We start from the raw sequence: 20,665 nt of genomic DNA, 5'->3' as shown, positions 1-20,665 counted from the left end.
ACATAAGAAAATGGGTGTGAGGGGAGATGTAAAATACTATAACTGTAGATAAAAAGCAGTCAGCCACCTGTAACCAACCTATGATTGCTCATCACACTCATAACCAAGGTTGACAAATATTTCATTCATATCCAGATGCTATTCTTCTATTTGTGATGTATTTGGTCAAATACAAAAGCACAAAATAACAACTGATAATTAATCTCACTTTAATTAATCTGTGCCTTCCTGGGTAACATGGTATATCTATCATTCACCACAACAAACAAGAAGCTTGTATGTACATGCTTATGCACACTTATGGAATTCCATTAGTGAGAACTACGAACTAATATTGCACACACAAAAGTAATCAAATTATATATTGAATTAATGTATAGACTGCAAGCTTCTTGGGGAAGGCATCATATTGTCCTGTGTGTGGGTAGGTAGGTAGGTAGCTAGAAGTACCTAGCAAGGAAGGATAATCCAATGGTTAGGGCACCAGCCTCGGTCTTGAATGACCTGGGTTCGACTCCCTGCCCTGGCAGACTTCCTGTGTGACTCTGAGCAAATCATCTCCTCTTTGTGCCTCAGTTCTGTACGGTGCTGTACAATGGGGATAATAGTACTTATCTCACTAGGGTGTTGTGAAGATAAATGCATTAAAGATTGTGTGGTGCTAAGAATCTACAGTAACGATAAACTAGCAGGGCCTTTGAGGGCTACTGCAATACTGCTAATAGTATTGTTATTATTGTTTATTTATATTGCAGTAGAACCTAGAAGCCCCAGTCCTGAACAGGACCCCATTGTGCTACGCACTGTACAAACACAGAACAAAAAGCTTATATGGAGAACGAAGAGTTGATCAGATACGCTATAAATTAAAAAAATAATTTCTATGCATTCTGATGGTTAAACTTATCTTTTTATTTCAATTAAAAAGATTTTTCTTTTAAAAAGAAACCTGTTTAAAATTATGTTATAATTGCAAACAAACGTCTAAACTATAATCTACTAAAATCACTTAAATTAATTTTAAAAAGATAATATTCAAGAAGTACATGTTCTCTGCTAAAGATTTAAAAGGAAGTCAAACCACTGAATTAGTGAAAGTGGCTGACTGAGCACCTGGAACCAGAGTTCACTGAAGGGCTAAACCAGCTTTTGAGAGCAGTAGCCTCTCCTGCAGGTGCAGAGAGAATATTTTCTTAAATTTCAAAATTTATTCAACTAATTCAGCTCAAATGACTAGCTCACTCAAAGTTAAGAGACCGACTGGGAGTTGAAATTTTCTTGAAAAAGCAAGAATGCTTGTTTTCCTCTTCCAATCTATGAATAAAAATCAGGTGTGCAAGGGAGGAGATCTACTAATTCTAAAATCTTGGAAGAACATGGTGACCAGAAACTGACACTTGAACTCAATAACTACAGATAATACTTCCTTTCTTTAATATACTGAGCTAGTTTTAAATGCAAAACTAGTTTTGACAAACTTATTATGTAAGTATCAAGTACACGTAAGATAAATTCTTAGTTAAATAAAACTTAAAATGCTGTTTTTGTGCACTTAACTGAATTCCAATTTCTATACAAATGCAGCTTGACACAAATCATGAGTTAAAAAAAGTAAATAAGAAATGCGCCATTCATCATTTTTTAACAATAAAAAAAGCTAAAAAATTAAGAATGTGAATAAATGCATGTTAAGCTATGTAAATGCTTAAATAAAGTGTGCGCATATATAGTCTATCCTACTGGTTAGCAAAAAGTACCAAATTATATCAACCACGGAGAATCATCCTTTCTTCAGGAACATAGCTAAAAAGTACAAATTCAAAACAAGATTAAAATCAATTATTTAAATAAGATTTCCCAGTTGTTGATTTTAAATGAGGGTTAAAATCATGATTTAAATTGCTTTGATTGAACTCAATCCACCGTTTACAGTAGCGTGAAACCGAGTTTACCACAATAATAAATTAAAAAAAAATAAATGTGCAATGTAAGATACTTACCGAGTTTCCATTTACATACTACAGCTAGTTGCTACTAAACTGATAGGTATGTTTGGATAGGTAAACATAATACAGTACATAAAAATAGAGAAGACAAGGCAAGGCAATTCAGATGCGCATTTTAAAAACTATTTCTGTAATGAAGTGGAAGCTAATTGTGTGTGAGAACATCCAAATACCATTACTGTATTTAACTAAACTGAACATGATTTTTTGCCCATATTACCCCCCCGACCCCAGAGCACCCGCGGCGCCCCCGGGCCGTTCCCTGCCCCAGAGCACCCAAGTCAGGGGTATATAGTATAAATCATGGACAGGTCACAGGCTGTGAATTTTTGTTTACTGCCTGTGACCTGTCCATGACTTACTAAAAATACCTGTGACTAAAACGTAGCCTTACTCATGACACGGGATGACAGCTTAAGATGTACCTAAGCCTAAACTCACTGCCCCAGTTTAATTTTACACGAGAGAACACTTCATTATTATAAAACAGCAATTTGCGTTCACGTGGATTGAAATGGCTACACAGATTAAAGACGACCAGAGAAACTGCGTGACAAGCTTACCCTAGGAAGCTGGGGAAAAGAATGAGCTACTTACATAAAGAGAAACATGGAACACAGACAGAAACCAAAATGGGCCCAGAGAACAAAAAAACCCTCAAAAAACTTTAGAAAAATTAGGACAGCAAAAGGGAATCTCACCTCACCAGGCTATTCAACTGACATGATCTCCCAGGACAACATGGAGCTTATGGCTAAAATCCACTAACTGTAATTAAGATGTTTTTAAAAATAGGTCAGGCTTAAAGATCTTAAGGCTGTTTCATTCTTTATTGGAACCCTGAGGTGATAACCATAGAGTTCCTGTAAAAATACTTGAAGTGGAAAAAAGACTAGATGTATGAAAAGGAGTTGCTATAGAACAGAAAAACCCAGAGTAATACATATTGCAGCAGCACCTAATCAGTATCAGGACTCTACTAAAAGAAAAGAAGTACTTGTGGCACCTTAGAGACTAACCAATTTATTTGAGCATAAGCTTATGCTCAAATAAATTGGTTAGTCTCTAAGGTGCCACAAGTACTCCTTTTCTTTTTGCGAATACAGACTAACACGGCTGTTACTCTGAAGGACTCTATTAGGCATTGCAGTTCAACACACACAAACAAAGAGTCCCTGCCTTAAACTGCTTACAAATACCCACAATTAAAAAGGCTGGGGAAGATATCAATGGTAGCAGATCTTCCAGTGGAAAGATTTTTCCATCAGATTTCTCAGACAAAGGCAAGATGTTGTGCAGGTCTTTCAGATGCTGCAAACTGAATATGCGTTTTACTTCCTTTTACCTTTTGGCCTAGTCTACGCTAGAAAAGTTAGGTCAGCGTAACAACATTGCTCAGGGGTGTGAAAAATCCACCCCTTCTGAGCATTGTAGTTAAGCTAACCTAAGTCCCCATGAAGACAGTGCTACGTCAATGGAAGAATTCTTCCATTGACCAAGCTACCGCCTCCTGGGGCGGAGGATTAGGCTGTGTATGCACTACCCACATTACAGCCTGGCCACGGCAGCGCTGTGACGTGAGCAGTGTAGTCACACTTTATCGCAGTGGGAAAGCTCTCCTGGAGATTAAAAAAAAAACCACCCCTAACGAGTGGTGGTAGCTTTATCGCCGGGAGCACAGCTCCCGGCAATAAAGTGCGGTTTACACTGGTGCTTTCCAGAGCTAAAACTTGTCGCCCAGGGGGGCGTTTTAGCGTTTAGCAAAAGTTTTAGCATTGAAAGTGGCAGTGTAGACACAGCTTTACTTACGCCAACATAACAAACCCTCCTGTTGGAGTAGGTAGTGTCTACACTGAAGCACTGCAGCTGTGCCACCATAGTGTTTTAAGTGTAGAGAAGCCCTTCTATGCTGCAAGTCACAAACTTGAAGAGATTGTAGTCTTTGCCTCTGAAAATATATATAACCTACTGCACCTTTAATGTACCATATGCTTTGTCTATGGTCTTCCAGAAACTACGGGTTTGTCTTCCGTCAACCTAGAGCTGCATACACTGCGCCAGCTTAAGTACGCTGGTCAGGGGGCATTGGATTTTTCAGCCCTGAGAAACTTAATTAAGCCAGTTAGACCAGACCTAATCTGCCAGTGTTAGAGACTGAAACTGCATTTTTCTACCCTTTGCTATTCTCTCTCCTCCTCTTGTGTACATTTATTCTGTCTACTGAAAAATAGCACTGGATTTTAACAGAATGTGAGAGGTGAAAGCTACAGTAAAAGACTTTTTTAATCCGGCATGTTCGGGGAATGGGGGTTCCGGTAAGTGAAAAATTCCGGTTAACTAAGAGGGAGGGAGTCTGGGTGGAAGAGAGGGTGTGGGGATGGGGGCTGCGGCATGAGAGGGGTCTCGGATTGCTGGATCTGGGGAGCACTCACCTCGGGTGGCTCCCTGCAAGCAGCGACCTGTCCCTGCTGTTCCCAGGCGGAGGCGCGGCTAGAAGGCTCTGCACACTGCCTCTCTCCCACCCCGAGCACTGGCTCCACAGTTCCCATTGGCTGGGAACTTTCAAATAAACTTTCCCCTCCCCATCAGTTAAAAGATTCTATAAAAGGATATGTTAAAATGAAGACTTGGGTTTTAAATGTTGTGACTTCTTTTCTTTACTTCGTATGCATGATTACTAAATGTTAGAGAGTTTTGTTTAATGGTGTACAACAAGCAAAACTGAGGCCCTGGCAACTGATTCCTGTACTCAAATTACTGTTAATGTTGAACCAACATGAAAAGAAAGAAAAATAACTTAAAAATCTTAACAACCCAAATACCCTATTCAATCTTTACAAATGACCCAATTACAACATTGTAGTGTTGCAGCATTGATGGGACCAAACTGTGTTTTGACTAAGAATGGCCAGTGGGAGCTGCGATCGGCCGAACCTGTGGACGCAGCAGGTAAACAAACTGGCCTGGCCCGCCAGGGGCTTTCCCTGAAAAAGCAGCGCCCCTAGTTTGGGAACCACTGGTCTAGATCATCCTGCATCTGTGTTAATATTATACAGAAACAGTGAAAGTTACTTATGTATTTGGTTATTTTAAACGCACTGCAGATAGTCTCTGAAGGGACTGTATAGCTCAATTTCCCACTAGACACAGTGGAAGAATGGAAGAAGTGTAAGGGAACCCTGTTTTCCAGTCTTGGGTTAGGAGAACAGAGTGAAGGCTTAGATGTGACAGAAAACGGGGGGGGAGGGGGGGGAATATCAGATGGGAGATATTGCGGGCAAAAAAGACGTGTGTGTGCTTAACTTTAAGCATGTGAGTAGTCCCACTGAGTTCAATGGGATCGGGGACATTACAGATACGACCTTTACATCAGCAAGACTGAAATTAAAATCTATTAAACAACTCTTGCACAATTCACCATTAAGTTGTTGCCCAAGATGCAAAAACTAAATATAAAATAACTAAGATAACTGCTCAACATAGAAATCTAAGCTTCATTCTCTCTGTTAAATACAGTACCATTAGAACACAGAAAATATCAATAGTTTAGTCATATTGTAAAAAAATAAAATAAAATCAGTAGGTGGCAGAGCTTTCCAGGGATTTAAGTAGATCAGAGAATTAGCAAATGATCCCTGGTTACTTTACACTCAACTGACCCATTAGGTACAATTACAGGTGATTAACAGGGAATTGACAAAAACAGAAAAGAAAAGTTGAGTAGAAATATCTTGTTTCTATAAAAGCCTACTATCTAGAAACAAAGTAAGGAAGAATAACTAACAGGTATAGCCAGTAAAACTTGGGATAAATATCAGACAAGAACTGATTTGGAAACTAAATTACCAAAAGTTTTTTTTTTATAGGATGTAAGAAATGTAATATAACATTTTGCACAAATTTAATTACTTCACAGTATAAATGAAATGCATGGGACTCAGACATACGACTGGGCTGGCAGAGATGTGGAAACAGAAGCATAGATGCACACATTCTAAACATCCAACATAGCCAACAAGCGTATACAGTACCAAGGAACGCTATACTAGTATAAAAGAATTAGAAGCGTCATCAAAGGAGAACTCTATAACCTGTAAGATGCCATTTACTGCCTTTTGTCCAGTCCTCAAACCAGAAGTCTGAAGGAAGTTACCTTCAAAGTTTAAATTAAGTAACTCCTAAATTTACAGGTATCTCAATTTACTGCTGATAGACAGACTAAGTTAACCAGACTTTTATGAACTGGAATCAGTTTCTTACAATACAGATTCATTATTAATAAAAAATTGTACAAAAAGGAAATCCTATTACTTACAATTTTAAATTATCCATTCAAGTATGTTTTCTTTCATACTAGACAGGTTACATGGTCTGTTATGCATGATGTTCACAAGTATATTACCTTGTTTTCACAATAATGAATGCTAATGGCTTTTTGGAATGAATGTAAAGTTTATTAAATCTTGCAATTTAATGATGCAGGATCAGAACCTATGTGGATACATACCATTCCTATTCTAAATAGATGGCCAAGGAAAATGGATTACAACTGGTACTACAAAATTCAAAAGACAGGAATAACTATATGTAACCAAATAGCAAAAACCTAAATGTTAAATGAAACAAAACAGGAAAAAAAAAATCCTTAGGACTGGGTCCAGTCAATCATAAGTTTACTGGTCTTGAAGAGACACTGCAAAGCCCGCTCCTTTTCTCCAAAAGAGTGTGATGGGCATGAATTGTAGGGAATGTTCTTTCTTCCCCCAACACTAAACATGGAATTGTTCGGTATTTATGCACTTTTAATTTCTTTATGCACATGAGTCTAAGCTTTTTGGAAAGGCATATTTTATCAATCCAAAGAAAAACATTTACACTAAAAACATTTACATTTTGGCAATCCATGGCATCTTTTAAAAGCAGCTTCTTACCCACAGAAACACTTTGCACTTGCTTGGTGAATGAATTCCATCGGCAAATCTTTTTACCACTTATATCCACATATATAAGTGAGCTTTCCTTTTCTTCCCAGACTGGAGATTCTCCAATTTTGCAATTCTCATTGACAACACACTCAACCTTAATGGATGACATTTCCTGAGAGAAAAAAGAATTCAAAGTCAGCAAAGCAAAACGTTAATATGTGAAAGAAAATCAGCTTTAAATCCAATTTAAAGCTGAAATGAAATTGAATGTAAAACAATATTAATGTTTATTTTTTCCCTCATGCTTTGAACATGGTAATGCAGGCTGCTCTCTAAAGAGAGCCTTATCTACCTATTTTAAAAAAAGCAGCGATTTTGGAGATCATCAAGTTGCTGCTATTCTTCCCTCATAGAAAGCAAATGAAGTAGACAGTGACTCCTGATCACCATCTGAAAATCAGGAGGCAGCAAAAAAATATTAACTTAACCCTGATTTTAGGTACTGAAGTCTCATGGAAGAGGGTTACCCTCAGGAAAATAGGACAGTTGCTGAAAAAGCAAATTAACTGGTAAAAGTGTGACTCTACCAAGGGTACAATCTGAACAGATGGGTAGCTGTGTCGCCGCAATTCCCCAACCTGGGGTGCTTTTTAATTTACACTGTTTTGCTGTGAGAGTGACCACTCCTGTCTGGCCTTCTCACACACAGCCTCCAGGATGTAAATCACTCCCAGCAGTAGGGTCTGAGTGCAATAGCCAGCCACTCCTGATTACACTTCATGGCAACACCAGCAAACTCCCAGACCCAGACTTCCCCCCAGAAATATGCATCTTGTACTGCCCAGCCCCCTCCTGGACAATACAAGCTCATATAAAGTCTGTCGTTTATGATATGCACAAATCTTCCTATCCCAAATGGAGTTTCCCAAACACTTCAATCCAAACACACTCATTTAGATCACAAGCACAAACTTTTGCGGTGCCGGTGGGTGCTCGCACCGCCCCCCCCCCGGCCCTGCCCCAACTCTGCCCCTCCCTGCCTCTATTGTATCTCTCCCCAGATCCCTGCCCTGGCCCTGCCTCCTCCCCCAAGCACGTGGTGTTCCCCCTACTCTCCCCTCCCTCCCAGGCTTGCCACATGAAACAGCTGTTAAGTGGCGCAAGCCCTGGGAGGGACGGGGGAGAAGCAGGACCCAGCGGCGCGCTCAGGGGAGGAGGTGGAGTGGAGGTGGAGGTGAGCTGGGGCAGGGTGGGGAGCTGTCGGTGGGTGCAAGGCACCCACCAATTTTTCCCTGTGGGTGCTCCACCCCAGAGCACCCACAGAGCCGGCACCTATGATTTAGATAAAACAACACATTATTTGTAGTCTGTAGTTAATGAGGCACATTAAATCAGAATTAGTTACAAGGAAGTAAAAGGTAAAAACACAACTAACTTAACAAGCTAGATCCGTGATCCCCAAACTTTTCACGGTCACTTGCCCCTCCCTGAGCTGGGAGCAGGGCTGTGGCTCTGGGGGAGGGGAGGTGGACAGGGGGTCGAGGCTGGGGCAAGGAGCAGAGCCTCAGCTGAGAGCAGGGCCGGAAGCGGGACCCGAGCAGAGCTGGAGAGCAGAGCAGGGCTAGGTGGCATTTCCCCCCTTCGCCCTGTTGGGGCTGGCCCAGGCCCACCACTCCACCCCAAATGTTCCTCCGTGTCCCCAGTTTGGGGAGCTAGATGAATGCAAAGGAAAAGTCTCTCTCCCGACATGTTCCAGCAGTCTTACTGGCTGAATCTCTTTTAGTCAGGATATCTCCACCAGTCCAATGTTGCTTCTTTTCTTCCTCAGGGGTTGATGATGATATAGGTAGAAGGCAAAGGAGAGAAATGATTAGGGGGTGTTTGCCCTCTCCTCTTATAGCCCTTTCTCTTGCACAAGAATCCAGCTGATGTTCCGGAGCAGGGTGGATTTGAGTTAAATCGAATTGATTTAAATCACTAGCCAGGAAGACTCAATTTAATCATGGTTTTCTACATAAAAGTGCATTCTTGTTGGTTGTTATAACCTTAATACATATTCTTCACAACTCAGAGATAGATGTAGGTTTCATTTTTAGAAGGTACACACTATACATTTTTGAACAGTGATTTATTTTGAAAACTTTTCAGATTGGTTTGACAGCTATATCAGAGAATGATTGTTTGGTTATTTCATTTACCAAAGGTAACTGAAGCAGATATTTCTGAAGTCATTGGGAGGTGAACTATCACCAATTCAACAAGTTAATCATTAATATTTGGAGGATTTTCTTGCCAGGCAGTATTAGGAGGAGAACATCACCAGACAGACATATAAATTGTATAACTAAAACAATGTTAAGTATTCTGGATTTTTATCTTCAAAAGCAAACATATAATATTTTAACAAAACAAGCATATGTCCCTCACTTCTCACATTTATCTCTCCAGACTTCTTCTCCTTGTCCAGATCTATTCCGCCCCCTACAATCTTCTATTCATTGAACATTTTGAAACTTTGCACTTTTAGAGAGAGGTAAGGGATTGACTCTGTGTACACAAATCTGCAGAGGGACAACAGAGTTGAAGTCTGCTATTTCTCACCTCTATACATTTAAAAACATTTTTGCTGTTAACAAGCATGTTACCTCTGGAGACACAAATCCACAGTTTGAGAACTGCAAAACTAAGCATCTCTGATGGTATCTTCTCGACTAAGCACTGAGTCCCATTGGGTAGATAGAAAGATTAACCTAAATAATCTATACAGAAGCCCCTGCAACCGCATAAAATTGGGTCCCTAATCCATGAACTATTGGAACTCATTTACAAAACTTTTCTTAAACATTACATGAATATATTGTCTCATACTATAGAATTAGAATTTATAATCCCTATTCCATGATGAGATATCTTTGAGCTATAATGTATCTTAATTAAAACCATCTTTAGATGTTTTTTTTTCCTCAAAAAGCATTTTATCAAAAAAATCAGATTTAAATAAAAAAAATCCGATTGTTTTGATTTTTTCTAAAAAAAAAAAAAAAAAATCATTGATTTGTATCCACCCTGTTCCGGAGACAGAAACCTGTGTGTCCAGGAACCTTAACTTGCTTCTTTGTCAAAATGTAGATTTTTGCTACACGAAAGAGTGGCCACTTAATCAGGTGATGGTCCATTTGATTTCACCAACACCTGGCTGAGGTGTTGGCTAGTCTTTTGTCTATGGGGAACTCATTTGTGTGACTGCTCTCCAGAACATGTCTTTGATAATATCCTATAGTGGAATCTTATATCTTTACATACAATGTTGCCACACACATTTTCACCAGGACAACAATGATCAGTAAATCATGAGTTTTCAAATGATACCTTACTTGGTATGCTTTGAACAAAATTTAACTTAGTCTCGTAAAAGGGGTGAACATAGAAGTACAGACTGTCAATGAGTACCTAAGCCAGATTCAGAAGCATGATAAAGGCCTAAATAACTGACTGAGGACTCCATTATTATGTTCTTCCTACACAATTGCAAAGTTTCCATTTCGGGCAATTTAGGCCTTTAAGTCTGAGTTACCTATATAACACGCTTTAATTTTACTTTTTCCCCATGGGGTTTTCTTTTCTTTTTTAAGCTTCCAACTGATAGCCTAGTCAGGTCCCAAGGAGTTTATGATGTTCAATATGAACTTTAGTCCTCTGAATCCCACTGGTCACCAACACACTTGATGTATGTGTTTGCAGGATTACTGGTACTACTAATATAACTAGTAATAAGCACACATACAAGTGTTTGCAGGATCAGATTTCTACATCTATACAGAACATCTGTGCAATACAGTAACTTCAGAATTTATTTATGGGCATGATTTTTTCCTTTGTTCGTCTAATTGCATACAATTCACAAGTTTCAGAGTAGCAGCCGTGTTAGTCTGTATTCGCAAAAAGAAAAAGAGTACTTGCAGCACCTTAGAGACTAACCAATTTATTTGAGCATAAGCTTTCGTGAGCTACAGCTGAATGCATCCGATGAAGTGAGCTGTAGCTCACGAAAGCTCATGCTCAAATAAATTTGTTAGTCTCTGAGGTGCCACAAGTCCTCCTTTTCTTTATACAGTTCACTGCAACTCTTCTCCCCCTCGTGGCAAAAAACACCCTTATGTAAATGTCTTAGGTACTATATATGTGGTGCCTACATAAATAAGCATCAGCAGCTGACTTGTTTAAAGTAGCCATGGAGTCGTTCTGCTTCATATGAAAGTGGGTTATATCTTTCATGAATTAGAAACAACAAGATTCCCGAGCGAACGCTGTATTATTGGCATTTAAGCCAATACCAAAGATCGTGAGACCAGCTGGCTCATTTTATCCACATAGCTATGTAAATGTCTAGACATATGTTTATGTTTCGGAATTATGCCTCGCGGCACTACATTTGCATAAGTTAAGTCTTCATGTCACAAGGTCTCAAAAGTTGCCGAGGCAAATCAGACAAGAGAGAAACTAGCAAAGGAAAAGACTCAATTTCAAACATGTTTCAGAGAGGCAACGTTGAATGACCTAACTCTGAATGCCACATTTAATACCTTTCCAACTCACTGCTAGGCAAAGCCCTGCAAACCGTAGCCACAGCATCCCGGCTGCACACAGCGCGCTTCCCCGTTCACCTTTCCATTTACTACACACCCAGCTGATGCACTTTTAAGATCCACTTCCACACACGGCTCGCATTGTAACCCTAGCCCCGCGACACAACAGCCCGTTACAATGAAGAAGTCCCGGGGGGCGGAAACACGCCCACAAACGCAGTCACTCTGCCTTGGCCAAGCACGCTGCCTGGTGCGCTCAAACCCCCTGCCCCAAGGAGCCCTGGGCTGGTGCCCCTTTGCAGCCCCCGCGGTACCTGCTTCGGAGGAAGGCACAAGACCGGGGGGGGGGAGTTCTTGGCTCCGGCGCTGGCTGCAGCCTCGGCGAGGACTAAGCACTTATAGCCCCTGACTCTGTTACTGGTTAACGCGGGTCACTCGCTGCATTTTTCCACTCCCCGCCCTGGGGGCAGCGGGCCGGCTCAGCACTTGGCCCCAGGCCGGTGCGGTGCAGGGCAGAGCCCGCTGGCGCCGCCCCCAGCCAAAGTTCCGCCCGCCACCCGCGGCAGCGGCGACAGACCCTGCAAGCGCCTCGCCGGGGCGCGCGCGCGCTCCCCACGAGGCTTCTCCGCCCACGCCGGTGCCCGCCCCGAGAGGCGCGCGCCCGCGCGATGGTCCCCAGTGCGCGCGCGGCGCCCTCTCCCCCGCGGGGCCGCGCCGAGCCCGGGGCGCTGGGCGGGTGTCTCGCGGCGGGGGCCGAGCTGCGGCGGCGGCGGCGGCGCCGTGTCTGTGCTGGCTGCGTGCGGGGCGGGGGGGCAGGGGAGAGACCCGAAGGCGAGGCCGGGCCTTGGCTGCAGCCAGAGCTGGCGCAAGGCCGGACCCACCGGGGCCAGGTAAAGCGGAGCCAAGGGGCAGTTCCGTGATTAGCGAGCACCCCCGTTGGCCGGGCTGTGTGGGTGCAGACAGCCCCCCTGGCATTCTCCGGGGCGTGACTCCAGCCCCGTGTCAGGGCAGCTCCTCCCTTCCCACCTTCTTCACCCCTGCACGCCCAGCCGCCCTGCTTCTCAGCGCGGGGTTGGACTCTTCCCCCCACGCCCCCGCTCTTTTGCTTTCTTTGCCCTTCCCTGTTTCGGGCTCTTCGCCGTGCGGCAGCAAGGAAAGGTTACTGCTCACCTTCCGCTAACTGGAGTTCTCCAGACGGTGTGGGCCTAGGGATGCCCGGCCAGAGGGCAGACACACGCCCGTGGGCAAAGCGGAGTCTGCAGGCCTGCACAGAGCACCATGCCGCCGAAAAGGGCGTATAAGGAGGCTCAGCTGCACCCCCACTCAGTTCCCGGCTGCAGAGCAGAGCCTCCATAGCCCAGGGCAGGGCCACCACAAGGGGGGGGAGTGGGGAGAGACAGAGAGGGGCAAAGCCCTCTCACCTCACTCCCACCACATTCAGTAACATTGCAAAAAGAACAGGAGGACTTGTGGCACCTTAGAGACTAACACATTTATTTGAGCATGAGCTTTCGTGAGGTACAGCTCACTTCATTGGGTGCAGACTAACACGGGCGCTACTCTGAAACCATTCAATAACATTGTTTTCCCTGGCTAGTAGTGCTACTCCAGCCTCAGAGGTAGAGTGTTGCTGAGCTGGCAGATCTCGCCCCTGCCCATAAAGAAAATACAGCAACAGAGGAGCTCAGGGTGTTAGTGGTGCCACCTGGCAGGGGCAGCACTGACTCGTCGGTGGGGCTCCCCACATGGTGCCTGTAGGGGAGATGCCAACTTAAGGTGGGGAGCTGGCTGGGTGGAGCAGGGATGCTGAGGAGCTGTCTGTGTAGGTGATGGCTTCAGGGGGGTGGCAGCTTGGGAACAGCATTGCGTCTGCCAGGCCCTTTTTTTTTTTACTGCAGAGCCTGCACAGGCCCAGCACAGGAGCCTGAACTCTGTCACCATCTCCTAGTAACACCTGAGACAGAATGGGGTGGGGTCAGGCTGACTCAATACCAGGCATCTGCAGGAGCAAAGGGTCCAGCCTGGCTCCGTGGGGGCACCTGTGCATAGTAGGGTGGATGGTGCAAAAAAGTGACAATCCCACCCCCCCAATTAAACTTCATGTTTTAGGATTGGATCCAGTAAGGCCCTTCCCCCTTGACCCAGCCAGCTCCTAAACAGTTGCCCTACTGCTGTCTCACCTCAGTGGTAGGGTCTCCGCCCCCCAAATCACTCAACCCCACTCCACACCCCTAGATACCCAGCCCCTAAACTCCACCTTCTGCCCCTCCATATCAGACCCCATTCCAGTTATTTCATACAGCTGACACAATTTGATAAAATGTGGGGAAACAGACTATTCAGTCACATGAGACATTGCAAACCATCTACATCACAGGCTGCAATTCCCACCGTCTCTCGTAGATGAAAGGATGTCAACATTTAGACTTTACCTTTGGTATCCCAAGTGACACCGCTGGCTAGAGTGTACCTACAGGGGCAAAACATCTCAAAGAACTCAAGTTGCTGTAAGGTTACCTCCACTTCTTCAAACATCTGTCTCTATGGGCGCTCTACCGCCCAACCACTAACTCAACAAGGAGGTGGATGCTGAGGAGGCAAGTCCAAGATGGTTTTGAAGGACTGTGACGTTAAAGGTAGCATCATCCTGGCAAGCAGGTAAGATGATATAATGCATGGCAAAGGTATGAATAGAAGACCAAGTTGCAGGCCTACAAATTTCTGTTATGGGAACATCTTTCAGTAAAGCTATAGATGTAGACTAAGCTCCATTGGAGGGTGCTGTCAGAATATTTAGCTAGACAGCGTCTTATAAGGAGTGCTCTATTCTCTGGGCTGGTATATAGTGTTTATCATCTGCTTGCTTACAGGTGGGCTAGCTAGTGACATATGTTTACCAGACTGCAAGCAGGTGATAACAGAGCCTTGTTAATTGGTAGGGCAATTTTCAGTGAGGAGACTCATCCATCTTCTTGTGTAATAGGTTGATAGTATCGAAGGACAGATCTTGGATGGTACTTTGCACCTCTCTAGGGAAACCTGAAGATTGTAAACATGAGTGTCTCCCAGGGAAAATTGTGCTTCTTTTCCCACCCCACTCCCAATTCGCTGGTGGAAGATTGAGCTAATGAAAGAAATTGACAAACCCACTTGTAAGGTATCATATAAAACCTGGTGACACACTGGGCATGAATATCATTGAAGTATGTATGGGTTGTGTAAAGAGAGTTTTGTGTGCGCACACTCCAGAAATATGTTCTTAAAGTGTGTTTTGGAGGCAGTGAACAAACAAGCATGCCTTAGACAAAGGAATGTGGATTTACCTGTCTGTGTCAAGGGTTGTAAACCATAGCCAATGAAAATTACATTTACATATAAGGAAAACAAAGCAATTAAGCTAGGGAAGAGCCTAGTGAGCACATCGGGGACACAGCAGAGTCTGAACCCCCAAGAGGTATTTCCTGGCTCTTGAGGCAATGCCAAGGGACTTTTTCTTTTTTGTTTGCCTTATATTTCCCATTCTGCTTATCTATAACTTAGGGGAAAATGGGGACAACACTCTCTGATTTTGTAAATGATGGAGCCTCGTGGGTGGAGGGCAGGAGATGATAGTAGCTTGATGTAAGTGAGAAACTGGTTTAGGCAAAGACAGAGCTTGTTCAAAATTAATTTCTGTGAGGGCCCAGTGAGAAGGGCTGGATGCTACAGCGTGATGTCCGTGTGGAACTCAGAAACTGAGGTTCACTAATTGCCTGTCTTAACCTTGCTTTGCAGGTAACAGGAGCTTAAGGACTTTGCTGGTGAGGTGGAGAGACTGGTGCGGGAGGGAGCTGTCTTACTGTCTAATCTCCAGCAGAGCTTTCTTGCTAAGGCAGAGAGGTGTAACAATAGCTTATGGTTTTGGGTTCCTAAAGGAAAGCATTACACACTCCATGAACCAAAAACAGGACTGAAAGAAAAAGAAATAGATAACTAAACAAATAGAGGAAAAACTGTAAATCACTATGTTAAGAAAGGCAGGAAGCTGAGAAATAGCAGACATGTAATCACTTCATCTGAAGCTGCAGGCAGTTCAGAAGGAACTGCGTGGTGGCCTGTCCACACCTCCTTGCATGAAGCGCTGCTTTGCACAGGCGTGGGCCTACAGATGCTGCTTTGTGTCCTCCTACTGCACCTGCCCCCTCCAGCACACTCAGCCCATCCTAGGCAGCCTTTCTACGGCTCCCCGGAAGAGAAGGGAGTTCATCTCTTGTTGTAGAATCTCATCAGACTGGTCCCTGAAAAGGAACTAGGAAGGAGGTTTGTGGGTAGGAGGCATCAGAAACTTGTCTCTAGCTATGGCCCTCCATTTTTGGCAAATTGGATAAGGCAGCCTCCAAATAGACTTGATGATCATAATGGCCCCTTCTGGCCTTCAAGTCTGACCACCTACACATTGTAGGCCACAGAAGTTCACCAACCCTCTCCTGTAAGAGACCCATAACCTCTGAGTTATTAAAGTCCGCAAATCATAATTTAAAGACTTCACGTTACAGAGAATCGACCATTTACATTCATTTAAACCTGCAAGTGACCCGAGCCCTGTACTGCAGAGGAAGGTGAAACCCCTCCCCCGCAGGATTCTCTGCCAATCTGACACAGGGAAAATTCCTTCCCAACCCCAAATATGGCAGTCAGTTAGACCCTGAGTAGGTGGGGAAGGCCCAGCAGCCAGACACCTGGAAAACAATTCTCTGTAGTAACTCAGAGCCCTCCCCATCTTGTGTCCCGCCACCAGCGGTTCGAGATATTTGCTACTAGCAGTTGCAGATTGGCTACGTGTCATTGTAGGGAGTCTTAACATACCATCCCCTCCATAAACTGACCAAGCTCAGTCTTGAAGCCAGTTAGGTTTTTGGCCCCTACTGCTTCCCTGGGACAGCTATTCCAGAAATTCACTTCTCTGATGGTTAGAAACCCTCATCCAATTTCAAACCTAAATGTTTTGGTGGCCAGTTTATATCCATTTGTTCTTGTGTACACATTGGCACTGAACTGAAATAACTCCTCTCCGTTCCTGGTATTTATCCCTCTGATATATTTGTAGAGAGCAATCATATCTCCCTTCAGCCTTCTTTTGGTTAGGCTAAACAAGCAAAGCTCTTTGAGTCGCCTCTCATAAGGTAGGTTTTCCGTTCCTTTGATCATCCTAGTAGCCCTTCTCTGCACCTGTTCCAGTTTGAATTCCTCTCTCTTACACATGGGAGACCAGAATTGCACACAATATTCCAGATGTGGTCTCACCAGTGCCTTGTATAATGGTACTTCCCTGCCTTTACTTTTAATACCTCACCTGATGCATCCTAGGACTGCATTAGCCTTTTTCATGGCTGCATTGTGTTGACAGCTCATACTCATCTTTATGTTCAATGAATATACCCAGGTTTTTCTCATCCTCTATAACTTTCAACTGATAAATCCTCAGTTTATAGCAAAAATTCTTGCTGTTAGTCCCTAAGTGCATTACCTTCCATTTTGCATTATTAAATTTCAACCCATTTCTATTACTCCAGTTGTCAAGGTCATCCAGATCTTCTTGTGTACATCAGAGGAGGGGAATGAAGAGGCATCAATAAAGAGATGCGGGTCTTTACAGTTCTGTCTGAAAAACCTCTTTGTTTGGGGTTAGAGTGTTGTGTGGTGGCTCCTGAGGATGTTGGTGGTAAAATGGCCGAGGCAGCAGTCTTGCTCTATACCCCTTTCTATGGTGTTTTCTGTTCGAGGCAGGGGCATAAATGCTCAGTGAATGAAGCATTGTTTTCAAGCCTTTGAGGAGTGAAGAGACTCATCTGTCTTCTTGTGTAATAGGTTGATAGTATCAAAGGGCAGATCTTGCATGGTACTTTGCACCTCTGTAGGTAAACCTGAAGATTGTAAACACAAGTGTCTCCTCATAGCAGTGACCGTAGCCATCCCTCTAAAAGCAGTATCTGCCAGATCCACCGCAGCTAGGAGGGAAGTTTTGGCCACCAATCTGACCTCATCCTCTAAGGCCTGGAAGCAGGCCCTAGCCTCCTCAGGGTGCTTGTCCTTAAATTCCAACAACTTATTATAATTTGTAAAATCATATTTGGCCAAGAGGGCCTGATAATTTGAGATTCTGAACTGCAGGGAAGTAGAAGAGAAGGCTGTTGTCCCTTGAAAGTCAAGTCACTTGTGCCCTTTATCAGAGGGAGTAGTCTTTGGGTGCTGTTGCTTGGACCATTCTGTAGCTGCCTGTACCACCAAAGAGTTAGGGTGGTGGGTAAGAGAACCAAAGGCAGAAAGTTTTTGATGCAACAAAATAACCCTTCTTGACCCTCTTGGGGTAGGAGCACACAAAGCAGGTATGCGCCAAACTGTCTTTACTGTGTCCATGATGTTGATGCGGAAGGCCACTGGATTGGGACTGGAAAGCTACAGAATGTCTAGTAAGCTGTGCTGAGGCTCCTAGACTTCCTCAAGCTCAATCTATAGTTCCGAAGTGACTCTGTGCATGAGCTCTTGATTTTGTTTAAAGTCATTTGGCAGAGATAGAAGATGGAGTAACCGCCTCATCTGGTGAAGACAATGAGACTGCTCTCAACCACCACTATTTCACATTTGGGGACAATGTATACCTTCAAGTCAGCAGCACTGCTATGGGTACCCGCATGGCCCCACAATATGCCAACATTTTTATGGCTGACTTAAAACAACGCTTCCTCAGTTCTCGTCCCCTAACAGCCCTACTCTACTTACGTTATATTGATGACATCTTCATCATCTGGACCCATGCCTTGAGGAATTCCACCATGATTTCAACAATTTCCTTCCCACTATCAACCTCAGCCTGGACCAGTCCACACAAGAGATCCACTTCCTGGACACTACAGTGCTAATAAGCGATGGTCACATAAACACCACCCTATACTGGAAACCTACTGACCACTATTCCTACCTACATGCCTCCAGCTTTCACCCAGACCACACCACACGATCCATCTTTTACAGCCAAGCTCTATGATACAACCGCATTTGCTCCAATCCCTCAGACAGAGACAAACACCTACAAGATCTCTATCAAGCATTCTTAAAACTACAGTACCCACCTGCTGAAGTGAAGAAACAGATTGACAGGGCCAGAAGAATACCCAGAAGTCACCCACTCCAGAACAGGCCCAACAAAGAAAGTAACAGAATGCCACTAGCCGTCACCTTCAGCCCCCAACTTAAACCTCTCCAGCACATCATCAACGATCTACAACCTATCCTGAAGGACGACCCATCACTCTCACAGATCTTGGGAGACAGGCCAGTCCTTGCTTACAGACAGCCTGTAAGCAAGACAACCTGAAGCAAATACTCTCCAGCAACCACATACCACACAACAAAAACACTAACCCAGGAACCTATCCTTGCAACAAAGCCCGTTGCCAACTCTGTCCACATATCTATTCAAGGGACACCATCATAGGACCTAATCACATCAGCCACACCATAAGAGGCTCGTTCACCTGCACATCTACCGATGTGATACGCCATCATGTGCCAGAAATGCCTCTGCCATGTACATTGGCCAAACCAGACAGACAATCTCTGCACAAAAGAATAAATGGACACAAATCAGACATCAAGAATTATAACATTCAAAAACCAGTCGGAGAACACTTCAACCTCCCTGGTCACTCAATTTCAGACCTAAAAGTCACAATTCTCCAACAAAAAAACTTCAAAAACAGACTCCAACGAGAAACTGCAGAATTGGAATTAATTTGCAAACTGGACACCATTAAATTAGGCTTGAATAAAGACTGGGAGTGTATGGGTCATTACACAAAGAAAAACTATTTCCCCTTGCTAATTTCCCCCCCTACTGTTACTCACACCTTCTTGTCAACTGTTTGAAGTGGTCCATCCTGATTATCACTACAAAAGGTTTTTTTTTCCTCCTGCTGATAATAGCCCACCTTAATTAATTGGTCTTGTTACAGTTGGCATGGCAACACCCATTTTTTTCATGGTGTGCGTGTGTATGTATGTGTATATATATCTTCTTACTGTATTTTCCACTGCATGCATCTGATGAAGTGAGTTTTATCCCACGAAAGCCCACATTTGTTAGTTTCTAAGGTGCCACAAGTACTCCTCGTTTTTTTTCTCCCAGAACTAGCGGATCAGGCTCACCTTGCTGTTCTGAATATTCTGACAGGGCCCATTGTGAGTGTCTAGGCAATGGCATGTGGGACTCCTGCACCAATCCTGGGTGTTTAGGGTAGGGCTCCCACTATCCCCAACATTGCCAGTAGAATGGATCAACTGACAAAGGAGGGCCCCATGGCATAGGGTGGCACCTATTTCTTCGCCAGTCTTATCTGGTCAAAGGTCAGAACCCCGATCTTCTGGACCTCCTGTCTTGTGCCACCTCCCACAGGCAGTACTTGTAAAAATTAAAAAAAAAAATTCTAGACTCAGGCACAGGGTAGGCATGTGTTATTCCGTGCGTGGAATGCATGTTGGGACCATCACTCAAAGAAGTAGTGACACCTATGTCTGTAGACCTCCTTGATTTACTATTTGAAGGTAAAAAGAAAAGGTGGACTTGTGGCACCTTAGAAACTAACCAATTTATTTGAGCATAAGCTTTCGTGAGCTACAGCTCACTTCATCGGATGCTGTAGCTCACAAAAGCTTATGCTTAAATAAATTGGTTAGTCTCTAAGGTGCCACAAGTCCTCCTTTTCTTTTTGCGGATACAGACTAACACGGCTGCTACTCTGAAACCAATTAACAAGAAATTTCTGTCTGTAATTCTCTATCACATTCCTTTTCCATACTGGTATCTATATACCAGGTGCTAAATATCTCAGGCTTGAGAAGTTAACAAATGACAAAACAAAGAACATTTTAACTTTGAGCTCCAGTGCCTGTTTAGTAAGGGCAGCTCTCTCTCATTAGCATTCCACCATCAGGTGCCTCTACTTGGATTCAAATATCATTGTCGATTTTATTTTAAATTTAACTTTGTTATAGCGTTCAGGAAAGAAACTCTCTCCCGCCCTCCCCCCGCTTCCCACAAGTCTGTCCTCTAAACAGCTATTGGATTTCCTCTTAGAGATCACCTGTTTTAGATTCTGTGCCAGGGCACGGG

At 43.7% G+C, this 20,665-nt stretch overlaps 1 protein-coding gene and 1 long non-coding RNA gene across 11 annotated transcripts in view; one reads left to right on the top strand and one right to left on the bottom strand.

The window, feature by feature from the left end:
• RGN (regucalcin) overlaps positions 1-12,768 on the bottom strand; it is a 25,899-nt gene extending 13,131 nt beyond the window's left edge. The window contains exons 1-3 of one of the 6 annotated variants that reach the window (XM_073353488.2): positions 11,832-12,090; positions 8,697-8,750; positions 6,938-7,103 (exon numbers count right to left, since the gene is read on the bottom strand). In XM_073353488.2, coding sequence (XP_073209589.1) covers positions 6,938-7,100 — 163 coding nt within the window. In that variant the 5' untranslated portion in view covers positions 7,101-7,103; positions 8,697-8,750; positions 11,832-12,090. The other 5 variants (XM_073353525.2, XM_073353498.2, XM_073353515.2 and 2 more) reach the window with 5 other exon arrangements.
• LOC140914821 (uncharacterized) overlaps positions 12,294-20,665 on the top strand; it is a 25,254-nt gene continuing 16,882 nt past the window's right edge. For 3 of the 5 annotated variants that reach the window (XR_012160002.2, XR_012160001.2, XR_012159998.2), the window contains exon 1: positions 12,294-14,175. This is a non-coding gene — a long non-coding RNA (uncharacterized LOC140914821). The remainder of the gene's footprint in view (positions 14,176-20,665) is intronic. The other 2 variants (XR_012160003.2, XR_012160000.2) reach the window with 2 other exon arrangements.

This window comes from Lepidochelys kempii, chromosome 1 (genome assembly GCF_965140285.1).
Source record: "Lepidochelys kempii isolate rLepKem1 chromosome 1, rLepKem1.hap1, whole genome shotgun sequence".
NCBI classification, from domain to species: Eukaryota; Metazoa; Chordata; order Testudines; family Cheloniidae; genus Lepidochelys; species Lepidochelys kempii.
This window is presented reverse-complemented; position numbering and strand designations above follow the sequence as displayed.